The sequence below is a fragment of the Strix uralensis genome, chromosome 2 (genome assembly GCF_047716275.1).
Source record: "Strix uralensis isolate ZFMK-TIS-50842 chromosome 2, bStrUra1, whole genome shotgun sequence".
In the NCBI taxonomy this organism is placed as follows: domain Eukaryota; kingdom Metazoa; phylum Chordata; class Aves; order Strigiformes; family Strigidae; genus Strix; species Strix uralensis.
The window spans coordinates 136,328,416-136,341,144 of record NC_133973.1 but is presented as its reverse complement, the minus strand read 5'-3'; the positions used below and the strand labels follow the sequence as shown (position 1 = coordinate 136,341,144).

The following is a 12,729-nucleotide window of genomic DNA, read 5'->3' as shown; positions in this document are numbered from 1 at the left end:
CCCAGCTTGTAGTTTTAGCTTCTTGGAAAATGACCTCAGGAGACTGGAAGCTGTAACTCTGCGACTCCCCAAAAGAAGGGCGTGGGAGTTGTAGGAACTGCTGTTGGAAATGAGTCTTACCGGTTTTTAATTAAGTAAATTGCCTATGAAGCGTTACAGGCATCTGAGCCCAATGTTAATTTTGCATCAGCATGATGAGAGGTGGTGCTTAGAAAAACATGACGTGCCCATCATTTGTGAGGAAGTATCTGAGATGGCATGTGGCCTGGGTCAGACAGCTTTGAAGAGGCAGAGAAAGCTTTCAAGTTCAAACCATTTGATTGCAATGCCCTTGGGCTACTTAGAAAGTGACTGTGCCCTGTTAAAAATAAACTATTTTATGCAGTTCAGACCCAATAGATCTAGCTTTGATTACAGTGGTGGCTGATGGCAAGAGCTCTCCTCTTGGAGTTAGGGGTCAGATGTTTGCTGGGGGACTCACATCTCACTCTGTCTGTCTCCTGGCAGGGACTACGCCATGGCAAACCTGAGTGTGAATCTCTACACTGTGAACGAGCCCTGGCTATACTCCATCCTGTGGTGCGCCGGCGTCCAGTCGGTCACCTCTGACAGCTCCCACGTCCTTCGCAAGGTGCCTTTTCCCATCTGGCTAATGGTAAGCACGATGCCTGGGAAGGTGCTGTGAACCCTGGAAGGGAGGGGTTGTGGTGGAGGAGAGGAGAGGTGGCTCTTGACCACAGCAGCCATATGTCTAGTGGCTTTCTCCAGGAAGGTTTGGTTGGATTCAATGTGCTATTGGGCTTGAGAGTTTTCTCCCTCTGTATGCCTGAGATGGCAACAGAACAATGCTCCTCTTGCACAATCTCTTCCTTCAGACAGCCGCCTCTCTCCCCATACAGGATTTGGGAGCTGTGGACATTGTGTTGCATGCCCCATTTAATCCATATGATTTTTCTATTTTTCTCTAATGGAAAAAAAACCTTTCCAGACCTGCCGAGCAGCTGTTGAGTTGCAGGAGAAGCAGATACACAGGTGAACCAGCAAACCTGGCTTCTGTGTTTTAGCCAAGCTGCAAAACTAGCTTTTTGCCTAACTTTAGTGTGGTTTTAATACCAAATGAAGACAAGTTCTATCTCTGACTACCCCACTGCTGGGCAAGGAACAACCAGAGACCAAAGGTAGCCCCCTTACCTATTATGTAGCCAGTAAACTCTGAAAACTCCCCTAGCACTTTAGGTCTCTGAACCAAACATAAATATTCATGTTGGACTGGAAGGAAAACTATGAAATAGTTGTATCAAAGAATGCCCAGAACAAGAGCTCAGCTGCAGTGGTGTAAGTGCATGTGGTGGAGGGGCTGTTTTCTCATCACAGATCCTGTTGGGGGTAGGACTGGGCAGCTGTTTTACCTGCTACTCTGGCAGATCTCCTTGGGAAAGGGGAGAATGAGATGAGCACGAGGAGAATTTAACGTTAATAAGTTATCTGCATCTTTAGCTTGGAGGTGGGACCTCAAGACTACTGCCTTAGGTGGATGAAGATCTATGCACCATGTCCTTAGCCTTAGCTTAACTTACTGCTTATATCTGACTACACAAATTCATACTGGTGTGTGATAAAGCTGGAGAATTGGAAATGGTTTTATAAAGACTGAATCTGTTGGCAGAAGAGATTATTATTGTTCGAAATGTGCTGCTGCAAACATCTGTCCTCCTCTACAGCTGGCAGGAGTTGTGTGCACGTCACTGGCAGCTTTAGCTCCAAAAGCCTCTTTGCTGATACTTGGAGCTTTCCTCCAAGGGCTCTCCCACCTGCTGGATTTCCAACTCAGCCCTCTGCAGCGAGTGCACATTCTTATATCACTGACAGCATAAAAATCCCTTTTTTTCTGCATATTGAAGTGCCTGGGTGATGTAATCTAGCCAGTTTTGCCATCTGAGCCCCCTCTACCACATGGGGAATGGCTTGGGAGCCAGGCTCTGGCTGCCCAGTGCCCTTGGGGGTTTCACTGGGCTTTATCGCCAGCTGAACGGTACAAATCTGTTCTGCTTCATTCACCCAGGGACCATTTGTAATTGCAAAAATATGTTTGTGTTTCAGTTAAATAAAAGGGGGGGGGAGGGGAGAAGAAAAAGTGACAGTCTCCACTCTACTCTTAAAAAGCTGCTGGTAAGAAGAGAGGTCATCAGACACAGCATAGAGGAGGGCTTTGAAAAGCTTGAGCTGGGGTTCAGCCCCTAACTTGATGTCTTTAAAGCAGGAGCCCAGCGTGGGACTTCTTTCTGCATTTTTGGAAGTCTCCCTCAGAGCCAGAGTTTGAGATGCTCTCTGCCCAGTTGCACTGAATTGATGAAGGGTTTGATGGGCTGCAAATGTGAGGATTTCAAGAGTAGGACTTATATTGAGTAAATTTTATAAAAAAAACCCCAAACTAATCGCACTGAAACTACCTTGTGTAAAAAAGAGGAATTGCAGGTGAAATACAGCAAATACCTGAGCAGGTCTTGGTGCAGATGGAGCAGGATAACAAGTTGTCTCTGCAATAGATGTTTGCTGACCCTCTGCAGAGCTGAGGGGACACCTGCTCACTGGGCACTCCTAATAATGATGTGCGTGGGGTGGATGTCTTTGGAAAAAATCCAGTTTTTCCCCTTTGATCACCTTGAAATTCCATTTTTGTCACTTATAAAATCTTGGTTTGGTACCAAAAACTTCTAGCTTTGAGCTTTCTGCAGGACTTAAAAAAAACCAAACAAACAAACAAACAAAAAAACAACAACAAAAAAAAAACCCCAAACTGTAATCAGATGCTAGTTCGCCCAGAAAGCTGTGTCTACCTGTTGCTTGGGGTATATTGTAGGAAATACAAATTTTTCCCCCCAGGAAAACCTGTTATTTGGATCCTTCAGTTGTGAAATACCAACAGTTGCTTAAATTAAAAATTTAGATGTGTGGACTTTGTTCTAGCTTGGAAGACTCTGAGTTTTCATTCAAAATAGTTACAATGGCACTCTCCTGCCAAGGAAATGCGAATTTTGTGTCTGTTCGTCTTAATAGATGCAGCAAATGTTACATTTAATGTCACCCTTCTGTAATGAAGCTGGAAAATACAAGGATTAAACCTACATCAGAAGCACTGGCTAAGTAAAGCATTGCCCTCCTAAATCTGTGTTGCACTTTCACAAGATAAATTGAGACAGAAAATTGAGACTGAACAGAAGAACAAGTTGTTCTCTGCTGGGAGACAGAGGTAGCAGAGTTGATGGCTCCCAACTGGTTTTATCCATGTCACGCTACATTGCATGAACTCATCTTTATGCACTGTGTATTCTATTTCTCTAATGAAATATTATTTGTGTGCATCAACGATGGTGTTGATGGTTGTGATGGATCTGTGTGGTATGAATCGGCACCTTTTCCTAGCTGGGACTAGTCCAGGTTTGGGATAGGAGAAACTCGTTAGCATCACTCATGGCTGTCCTTGGTAGGTGCCTTCTGAGCATTATCAGGAGTAGATTATTGTTATTATCATCACTTTCTTATCTTTACTATCACAGAATCATCTAGGTTGGAAAGGACCTTGAAGATCATCTAGTCCAACTGTTAACCTAGCATTGGCAGTTTCCAACTCCACCAGATCCCTCAGCGCTATGTTGACCCGACTCTTAAACACCTCCAGGGATGGGGACTCCACCACCTCCCTGGGCAGCCCATTCCAACACCTAACAACCCGTTCTGTAAAGAAATACTTCCTAATATCCAGTCTGAACCTTCCCTGGCGCAACTTGAGGCCACTCCCTCTTGTCTTATCACTCATTACTTGGTTAAAGAGACTCATACCCAGCTCTCTGTAACCTCCTTTCAGGTAGTTGTAGAGGGCAATGAGTTCCCCCCTCAGCCTCCTCTTCTCCAAACTAAACCCCCCCAGTTCCCTCAGCCGCTCCCCATCACACCTGTGCTCCAGACCCTGCACCAGCTCCGTTGCCCTTCTCTGGACACGCTCGAGTCATTCAATGGCCTTTTTGTAGTGAGGGGCCCAAAACTGAACACAGTAACCAAGGTGCGGCCTTACCAGTGCCGAGTACAGGGGCAAGATCACTTCCCTGTCCCTGCTGGCCACGCTATTTCTGATACAGGCCAGGATGCCATTGGCCTCCTTGACCACCTGGGCTGCTCTTCCCTGGGCTGCACAAAAATCAGTGTGAAGTAGTGTGCTTCTGTGCTGGGTTCAGACAATGGGTTCAGCTGGGTTTACCTGGTGCGATGACCACAGCCACTCAAACTGGCAAATAGAGCCAGGGCTACTGGTGCCTTAAAGGACAGAAATCAAGAAGTATATGTTTATAACACAGGGACTGTGCAGAACAGCTAACATTAGCACTCAGAATGGACCCTGTGTGTCTCATGTGCAATGTGGATTTATTTCTGTGTTCTTCCATGGACTTGGATTTCCAAACAGCATCTTGCCCTCATCTTGAGGTACAGCTGAGATGGGAAACTTTCAGCCCACAGAGCTCTGAGTAAATGTCAGCACACGAAAGGAGGGAGAGTTTAAAATTGTTCCTGTTTGCAGTTTTTCCTGATAATGTCACTTTTGGGTGACAGGCTAGCATTAGAAATGTCATAAACGTTGTGATTTATATGCAACCCCTACAGCTCTGTGCTTTTCTTTCTGCCCTGGTGGTAACTTAGCAATGTGTGGTCTCTCTGTGATTGTACAAACCAGAAGGTTTAAAGTCTGCTTCTGTTTTTTGTCTTCCAGCCTCCAGACGAGTACCACCTAATCTGGATCACGTCTGATCTCATTTCATTTATCATAATTGTAGGAGTTTTTATATTCCAGAAGTAAGTAGTATTGTTACAGCTTGACTCTCATGTATTTGTGGCGTGTGTTTTTGTTCAGAGCGTGGGGTGGAGATAGGAGAGGAGCACCGTGTTCCTCAGGCACTTGGATTACAACAGCAGGGAAACTGTTTGTTAAAAATCCCTACGAAGACTGCAAACAATAATTCCGCTTCTGAGATGAGACGTTGGATTGGATGTAGTCACTACTTTTAAAGAATGAGATATCTCAAAATAGTAGCGATAGATGCGTTGACTCTGTTCATAAATGCGTGTGGGAGAGAAACTGTAAATGCTTTAAGGAAATGGACATTCAGAAAGAGATTAAAACACTTTAAATGAAGAAGAGGAGATGTTTTGAGATTCCGCCATTATAGACTTCAAAAAGAACATGTTGCAGTTTTCTTAAATCGGTTTGTGCCTGTTTGGGTGAAGAAATAGGAATATTATGATGTAGTGAATCAAATCAGTTGCTTAGTTTGATGCACAAATCTCTCCATTTTCCAAAGAAAAGGGAGAGCAAGAATTTGATGAGGGCACTGCAGAAGCCTCTCTGTTAGCCAGGGTCCCTGAACACAAATGTGGAGCATAAAACCTAGGAGCAGAGCAAGTTGAGACACTGATAAATCAGGAGGAGGTAAATCATCTTCCTAATGGCAGAGCTGGCCAAGCTACCCTCCTCTTGATTATACTGGAGGAAACCACGGTGTCTTCCTGGTGATGTCTTTTCTCCTGGGAGGCATTTTAGCTGTCAGTAGTGACAGTGTAATTACCCTCTCTGGGGAAGAAGCGTGAGCTCAGAGATGTGTGCTCCCTCCAGGAAGCAGCAGCAACCCTCTCCTGGGAAAATATCTCGTTCTGAAATTGCATCTACTCTTCCCCTGACTCTATAATCTCATCTGCTTTGGCATGCACAACAACTGTCCTAGAGACATCAAGGGACCTGTGCTTTCCTTCTTGATATCTAAAGTGCCTTTGCGTTAGGAGCAGCAATTTAATTTGCTTCAGCCTCATGAACTAGTGATTTTGCTGTTGCGTTGTCCCAGATCATCTGCTTGCATGATCTGGGTGGGTAATTACCCAGGTATTTTTACCATGTCACAGTAGGCTATTGCTCCTGCTATCACTTGCTATGGATTTGACTTCAGGCCACGTGTTTATAATTGTGTCTAAGTTCATGACTTGCACAGTCCCACACTGGTAAACCTGTGCCCAGCAGGTTCCTAATTCCAGCATGGCATAATGGAGTGAGCAGCAGATTCAAAACTCTCCTCTCATATTAGTTTTCCCAACAGTTAATGAAAGCACTGACCGAGATGAGATTAAATTTCTTCTAAGCAGTTTTGTGATCTGAATTGTGGCCTATTAAACCTTTCTTCCAGAAAGGTGTTGTGGCTGCGTTATCTGGAAGCTTTTTACACTCCCTCAAATTTGTCAGTTGGTTTAATAAGAGATGTCCCTGTCAGATACAGAAATGCATGGGAGGAATCTGGAGGCAAGGACTGACCTCTCTAAAGATCAGAATTTGAAGGCCAAGTTCATGAGATATTTGACTTTGGGAGATGGTGCAGAAGACTGCAGTTTTAGAAGGCTGTCTTGAATCAGACCCAGGAGACCACAGCTGAAGAAATTAAGCTGATTAAACCTGCTGAATGGGAACTATAGGTCCCAGAGCAGAGTGAAATGATGCATGCTTGGAGAGGAAGTTGCACCTACCTGGACTTTGAAATAGATGGACTCTTCCTCTCTGCACAGATTGAAACTCTCCCAGTTTGGAAGAGGTTTGATGGAGTGGGGCAAGAGGGAGCAGGGTAAGGAAGGAAAGCGTTATTGCAGGATTTCTCTTCCACCCTCAGTGTGTGATACAGGTGAGAAGAGCTGGGAACTGCCACCAGCTTTCCCCAGGGTCCATCAGTCTGGAGCACTGAGCTCCCTGCCCAGCCTCTGGACCTGTCATAGAAAGGCAGTTGCTCAGAGAGGTCTGGCCATGTGGGGGTATCATGGCGGGGCCACAGGTAATTAGTGACAGAACAAGAGGGAATGGCTTTAAACTGCAACAGGGGAGGTTCAGACTGGACATGAGGAAAAAATTTTTCACAGAAAGAATGGTCAGAGAGTGGAATAGGCTGCCCAGGGAGGGGGTGGAGTCACCATCCCTGGATGTGTTTAAGGGTGGTTTGGATGAGCTGTGGGGGATGTGGGGTAGGGGAGAACTTTGTAGAGTAGAGCTGATGGTTGGACTCGGTGATCCCAAGGGTCTTTTCCAACCTGAAGGATTCTGTGAAATGTTGTCTTTTGGATGTCTCCCTTGGCACAACTCAACCTCAAGTCAGTGGAAGGGAGAAGTAGAAACTCTAGTACTAGAAGTTGGACTTTCTGCAGCAAAGGGCTTGCTCTTCCAAGAGCCTCGTGCAGGAGGCACCCATTTCCCTGCCGTTCCAGTTTCTCCACCACATGAAAGAATTGGAGGATATATCCAAACCAAATTGGAGCAGAATTGCCTAACTACTACCTGCTGATGTGATTCAGCTCCAGGAAATGGGGGTTGGCATTTGGCCTTCAGTGTTGTGGGGGGGTTTTTGTTGTTTTGTTTTTTCAAGTCCTTTTCGGGGCAAAACAGAGCTGCTTCCTTCATGCAAGGAGGAGGAGGTGGGTGGGAACAGAGCCACCGCTTCGATGTGCTCGTCCTCTCTCCTACGCATGGCTTGTCTCTCCTCCGTAGCCACGGGTAGGGTTTGCTCCTGCTGTTCTGCTTCAGCCCTGGTGACGGGATCGTGGCAGCCTCTCCAGAGGGGAAATACCAACTGTGATGACTTCTAACCGATCTTTTTTTGCCTCTTTGCCTTGTTTATTTTCTTACTGCTCTGACTGTTGTGCATGTTCCTCCTCTTTCTCTCTCTGCTGCATTCTGGCATCTCACAGCTATCACATGATCAGGTAATTCTGGTGCTTTCCTCCTCTTTCTCTTTCATTCAACCTTCCTTTCTCTCTTTCTTTCTCCCTCTCTGCTATGGCTTCACTGCAGATGGACAGAGCAGGACATAGTTTTTTATGATGCTTTCAAACATCTGGCTTCACAAGGGGGGACCATAAGGGTCTGAACATTGTATAGTCCATAGCCATGAGCACCACAGAAGCCTGATGCTGAAGCCGGTGGAAGTTTTGAAGGCAATCTAACCTTTTGTTACAATGATCCAAATCATTGCCTTTTAAAACAGCCCTATTCTGAGGTCCTGCAGTGTGTTATAACTGGGAAATTCCCAGTGGATGTAATGCTTTCTCCTTGGAAATAATCCCATGTGAAGTATCCCCTTCCTTCTCGCATTTACCAGATGTTTTTGAGACCAGCCTCTTCTAAACTGTCCAATGCTAAAGAAAGTAATATAACCTGTTCAATTATACAAAGTAGCACTTCTCTAGGCCTGGGAATTAATAAGGCCAATATCTGGAAAGGTTTGGCTCACCCCTTGCTGCACTTGGAGCTTTGGATCCTTCAGGAGTCTCTTCCCAGTTACACCACTGTGAAATGGGAAATGCAATGTGAAAATAGATAGAGTTGCACCCAGGAAAAGAACAAGCCTGGGATGCTGGATTTGAAGTGCCATCAATTGTAAACCCAGGTTTCTCCTTGTATTGGCTGTTTTCTCACCAGTCATTCTCTTCCCCCTTGGAGGGAAGCGCTGTCGCTTTCCTGCAGTAAAGCCTTCGCTGCACCCGTACTCGGACCAAACTCTTCACATGTTACCTTGTCCATTCCTTCTGCTCTGTGCCATGGGGTTGTATTTCTGAGGACTTGGCTACTCCCTATCTGTGCTTATCTGCCCCTCTCCCTCTGCCCACCCACTGCCTTGGGGGTCGGGGTTGGCCACCTGCAAGTATCACCTGCTTCACGAGGTACCTTGGACTTGCGGCGTTACATCCTCGCGGCATCTCCCCTAAACAGGATCTGGCTGTGGGGCCAGGCTGACCCCTTCTGTGGGTGCAGGGAGGTTGGGTGTTTTCCCTGTTGTGCCTCCCCCTTGCTCCCTGGCTCATGGATAAGGAGGAGACAGGCATGGAGGAGTTGGGCAGGCTTTAGGCAAGAGCAGTTGCAGGATGGGGACTCTGGTTGCAGCTGGCTTGGCTCTTTGCTCGCTCCATCTTATCACCTCGGTACCAATGAACCCCATTTTCTCCCTGATTTGCCCCTCTCCCATCCCCTTTCCCTGTCATTTAGCATCTCCCCTCCAAACCAAGGGTCCCAGTCGTGGCCCTAACATGGTGTATGCTGTCTCTGTGTTGTTGTCCCAGTATTTTTTAGTCTGTTCCCACCCTGTGTCCGTCTGGTCTGCTTTGACGCCAGCCTCCCAGAACAAGACCTACCTGCTGTCTGTCTGGCCTTTTTGCACGCTGCTGTCCTAAACGTGGTCGATCACAACAGAGTCCAAGGGGGTAGGAGAGGTGCTATTTTCTATTAAACAAGCTTTCTGGAGACCCAAAGGCTATTGAGCACAGCAGAGAGTATTTCATATGGTGTTGATTGGAGTTGCATCATGGTTAAATGTACTGGTGGCTCTTCTAAGAGAGTGTTTCAGAGTACCCCTGAAAAATGGGGTGACCCTCCTAGCTTGTTCAATCAGAGCAAAGCACCCCTGTGAGAGGAGTCATCAGCCACTCATGCATATTTAATTGCCTGGGGTCTGACCACAACTGCCGTGGGAGGGTGGAGAACAGAGTGCAGTGCTTGTTCCTCTTGGCAGGAAGAGAAAAGGCCTTAGTCCCTGCACCCCTTTGAGGCTGGGCTGTCTATGCCTCAAAACAGCCCATGGCCTCCATGGGACATCTAGGACCTATGGGTAAGTGATCATTGTGCCTTATGGCCACACAGCCCAGCCTGATGCTGAAAATCCTGATGTTGTGGGCAAAGAAAAGACTTGTACAAATACGTTTTGGTCCTGATTATAGTTTAAGGAGGATCATACCCTGTGAGATTCTATGAACTTGCAGCCACATTGACCTTAGTGGGATCTGTCTGCATGGGACACTAAGGGTAAAAATGGTGGTTTTCCAAGTCAGAGTGGCTCATCTGAGATGATGATAGAAGAAAAATATTTTTTTTATTTTAAAATTTTTTATACTTTAATGTCTTTGCCTCCTTGTGCCTCCTCTATGTTACTTCTGTCCATGGGTCTGTGAGTTGTGTTGTGTTGCCATCCCACCCCCTCTTCTCTCTGTAGCAGAGCACCCCTTTCATCCATACCCCGGTCAGAGCCTGATGGCATGGTGTCAGCTGCTGGGATTTGGGAAGGGCACCCCTGTGAAATCAGCACCAGCTAGGTTTTCCTGGAAAAATTGCAGAACCTCTTTTGTGGATGTTGCTTTGTCAGGCTGATGCTGTGGACCCAGGCTGGAGATGTGTGGGGCTCCTCAAATCCTCTGCTCCCCGAGGTTGGGGAGGGGGTTAGTAATTTAAGAGAAGGCAGTTGTCACCTAAAAAAAAAACCAACCACCAAAACACCTTTCTTCTGTGGGTAAACCACTAGATGGTGCTAGAAGATCAGAAACTCCATAAATAACCCTGAATCCTTGCTCTTTCCCATTAAATAGCCTCTATAACATCCTTTGCTCTGGCAGGGAGAGTGGGATTTACAAAAGCTTTCCTTTGTGGTCAGGAGGTAGGATGCATCGGATGGGTGTGGGCTGTGAAAGCCTGGCCTAAACAGCATCCCTCTGCAATGGGATCTTGGGTACAGCTGCTTTGAGCCACCAAGCCCTGTTTTCCCCTACTGTGGCAACAGCTCACCTTTCACCCCTATTGCTAGCAGCTCTGCAGCTGAGGGTCTGCTACAGTGGTGCTCTCAGGCTGAAAAACAGCTTTAAAAGCAAAATCCCCCTTGAACTTGCTGCTATTGGTTATTACTACCACCAGTAATTTTATTAACGTACATTCAGTAATAAGAATAAAAGTCTGGCTAATTTTAAGTGGAGCCAGTTCCCATCATGTTTATGTGGTGGAAACTTGTGGTAAGCACTGTTTCATCAAGGCTTATAAAGTGGAGGGTTTGTGTAGAAACATTTAAGTAAAGACCTGGCATCTGGGGAGGGAAGTGCACTGGGAGAAATTCCATTTAAGGGCACTGTATGTGACAGCTACCTGCATTAGGACTGCTTGTATTTTCCTGCAGAGCAGCTCATGTTGGTGTCTGCTGTGTCTCAGGTTTGAGACCTTAAATTGTCTTTTGAGCTCTATTCTCCCGCAAGTGTGAGCATGTCACTTAGTAAGGAAAAGGTTATGGTTTCTTTACTTGGCTTGGTCTCTTGTTCTGTTCCCTCTTTCCAACCCGAAGAGTCAAAATAGCCTTACCTCCTTGGGCAGCTCTGATGTGATAGAGAGGGGTTTGGGGCCTCTGCAGTCCTTGGTGAAATTAGTGGAATTAGGATGTTCAAGGTGGTTAAAGATGACCTGCTTGTATGTCTGTACCCCTCTGAGATAACATACTCATCTCTGAACGTCCTCCTACTGTGCGGGGTTGCGTAGGAGCAAGGGAGCAAAGGCATGAGGGTCTCTGGGACGTGTTGGTCTCCACATTGTTGGTGGTCACTTGCATTGAGGATGCTCCCATGGTTGGGGAGACGAGCCCCTGATATCCCCCTCTTGTCTTGCAGGTGGCGCCTAGGAAGCATCAGGACCTACAACCCAGAGCAGATCATGCTCAGCGCTGCTGTCCGCCAGTCCAGCCGGGATGTCAAGATCATGAAGGAGAAGCTGATCTTCTCGGGTATGGATGGGCCTGGTTGGTCAGAGGCCTTTGCTCCATCTGTCTCCTCAGCTGTCACCCTGCTCACTGCTGGTGGAGGTGGTGGTGGTCTTGATACGGGTGTCATCTTCTGCTGGTGGGACAGGGTGACTGGACTGACCGTGCTGCACTGAACCACTTGTGGGATGTGGGCATGGCTCATCCATCCCAAAGTGGTGCAGGTCTGAGCACTGATTTGCTCAGAAATCCTGCATTTAATTTCCCAAGTTATACCATGCAGCTCTGTCATACTGTCCCACGTCATCTCTGCTCTCAATTGTCAACAGTGTGTCAAAAGCTATAAAACCCATTAAAATAAAGGCTTAGGTCACCACAAATAGTGGTGGGGAGTTTGGGGTAGACCTGGAATTCAGTGGTGCTATATGTTGAGGAATTCCTGGTATCCTTGTGCTCCTCCCAGCATTTATTTGTGTTGGAACATGCTGGCAATGTGTCCATCTCACCCCACCTCTAAGAAAGATCCCAGAAATGTGTACAAAGAGGAAAACATTCAGCTTTAAAAGATTGAAGTTGGTGCATGAAGCTCACATTTGAAGGAATATGATTATAATCTCCCCTTGAGCTTTGTTATGGGTTTTCTTTCCTTGTATTTAGGGGCTAGAGACCTCCAGCAGGAATTGGGGTTTATTGTACTGAGCACACACAGCAAAAAGACAACTCTTGCCTCAGAGAGCTTATTGTGTGAAATGCAGGCCTGATTCTGCCCTCCAGAGATGGTGAAAATCAGGCGGAAACACAGAGAGGGAAAGGATTTGGTCACAGCAGAATTAAGCCTCCCCAGAGTCTTCTAGATATAAAATGTCCTAGACATAAACTATCCTTAGAGGTAGGGGATATATGTTAGTTTTGTGCTCCTGAAACAAATGTTCTTGCTTAGGGTGAGTGTTTACAATTAAAACATTGGCAGTTGTGCGTTTTTCCCAGTGAAACCAGTGACTGTAGGATTCTGCCCTTTTCCAGAATGGCCATTTGGGTAGAGATTTAAGTTCAGCTATTTTGCACCTTTTTCCCCACAAGTGACTAATTCAGCCTGTGACATAACATGATGTGTATGGGGGGGCGGGGGGGGGTCCAGTCTTGCCTCTGACGC

General features: G+C 46.5%; 1 protein-coding gene across 6 annotated transcripts in view; it reads left to right on the top strand.

The window, feature by feature from the left end:
* Window positions 1-12,729, top strand: part of GDPD5 (glycerophosphodiester phosphodiesterase domain containing 5) — a 177,930-nt gene that overhangs the window by 162,245 nt on the left and 2,956 nt on the right. For 5 of the 6 annotated variants that reach the window (XM_074860524.1, XM_074860527.1, XM_074860525.1 and 2 more), the window contains 3 exons: window positions 508-655; window positions 4,763-4,845; window positions 11,488-11,600. In XM_074860524.1, the coding sequence (XP_074716625.1) occupies window positions 508-655; window positions 4,763-4,845; window positions 11,488-11,600 (344 nt within the window). Of the gene's footprint in view, window positions 1-507; window positions 656-4,762; window positions 4,846-7,764; window positions 7,799-11,487; window positions 11,601-12,729 lie in introns of those variants that run through there. The other variant, XM_074860530.1, reaches the window with a different exon arrangement.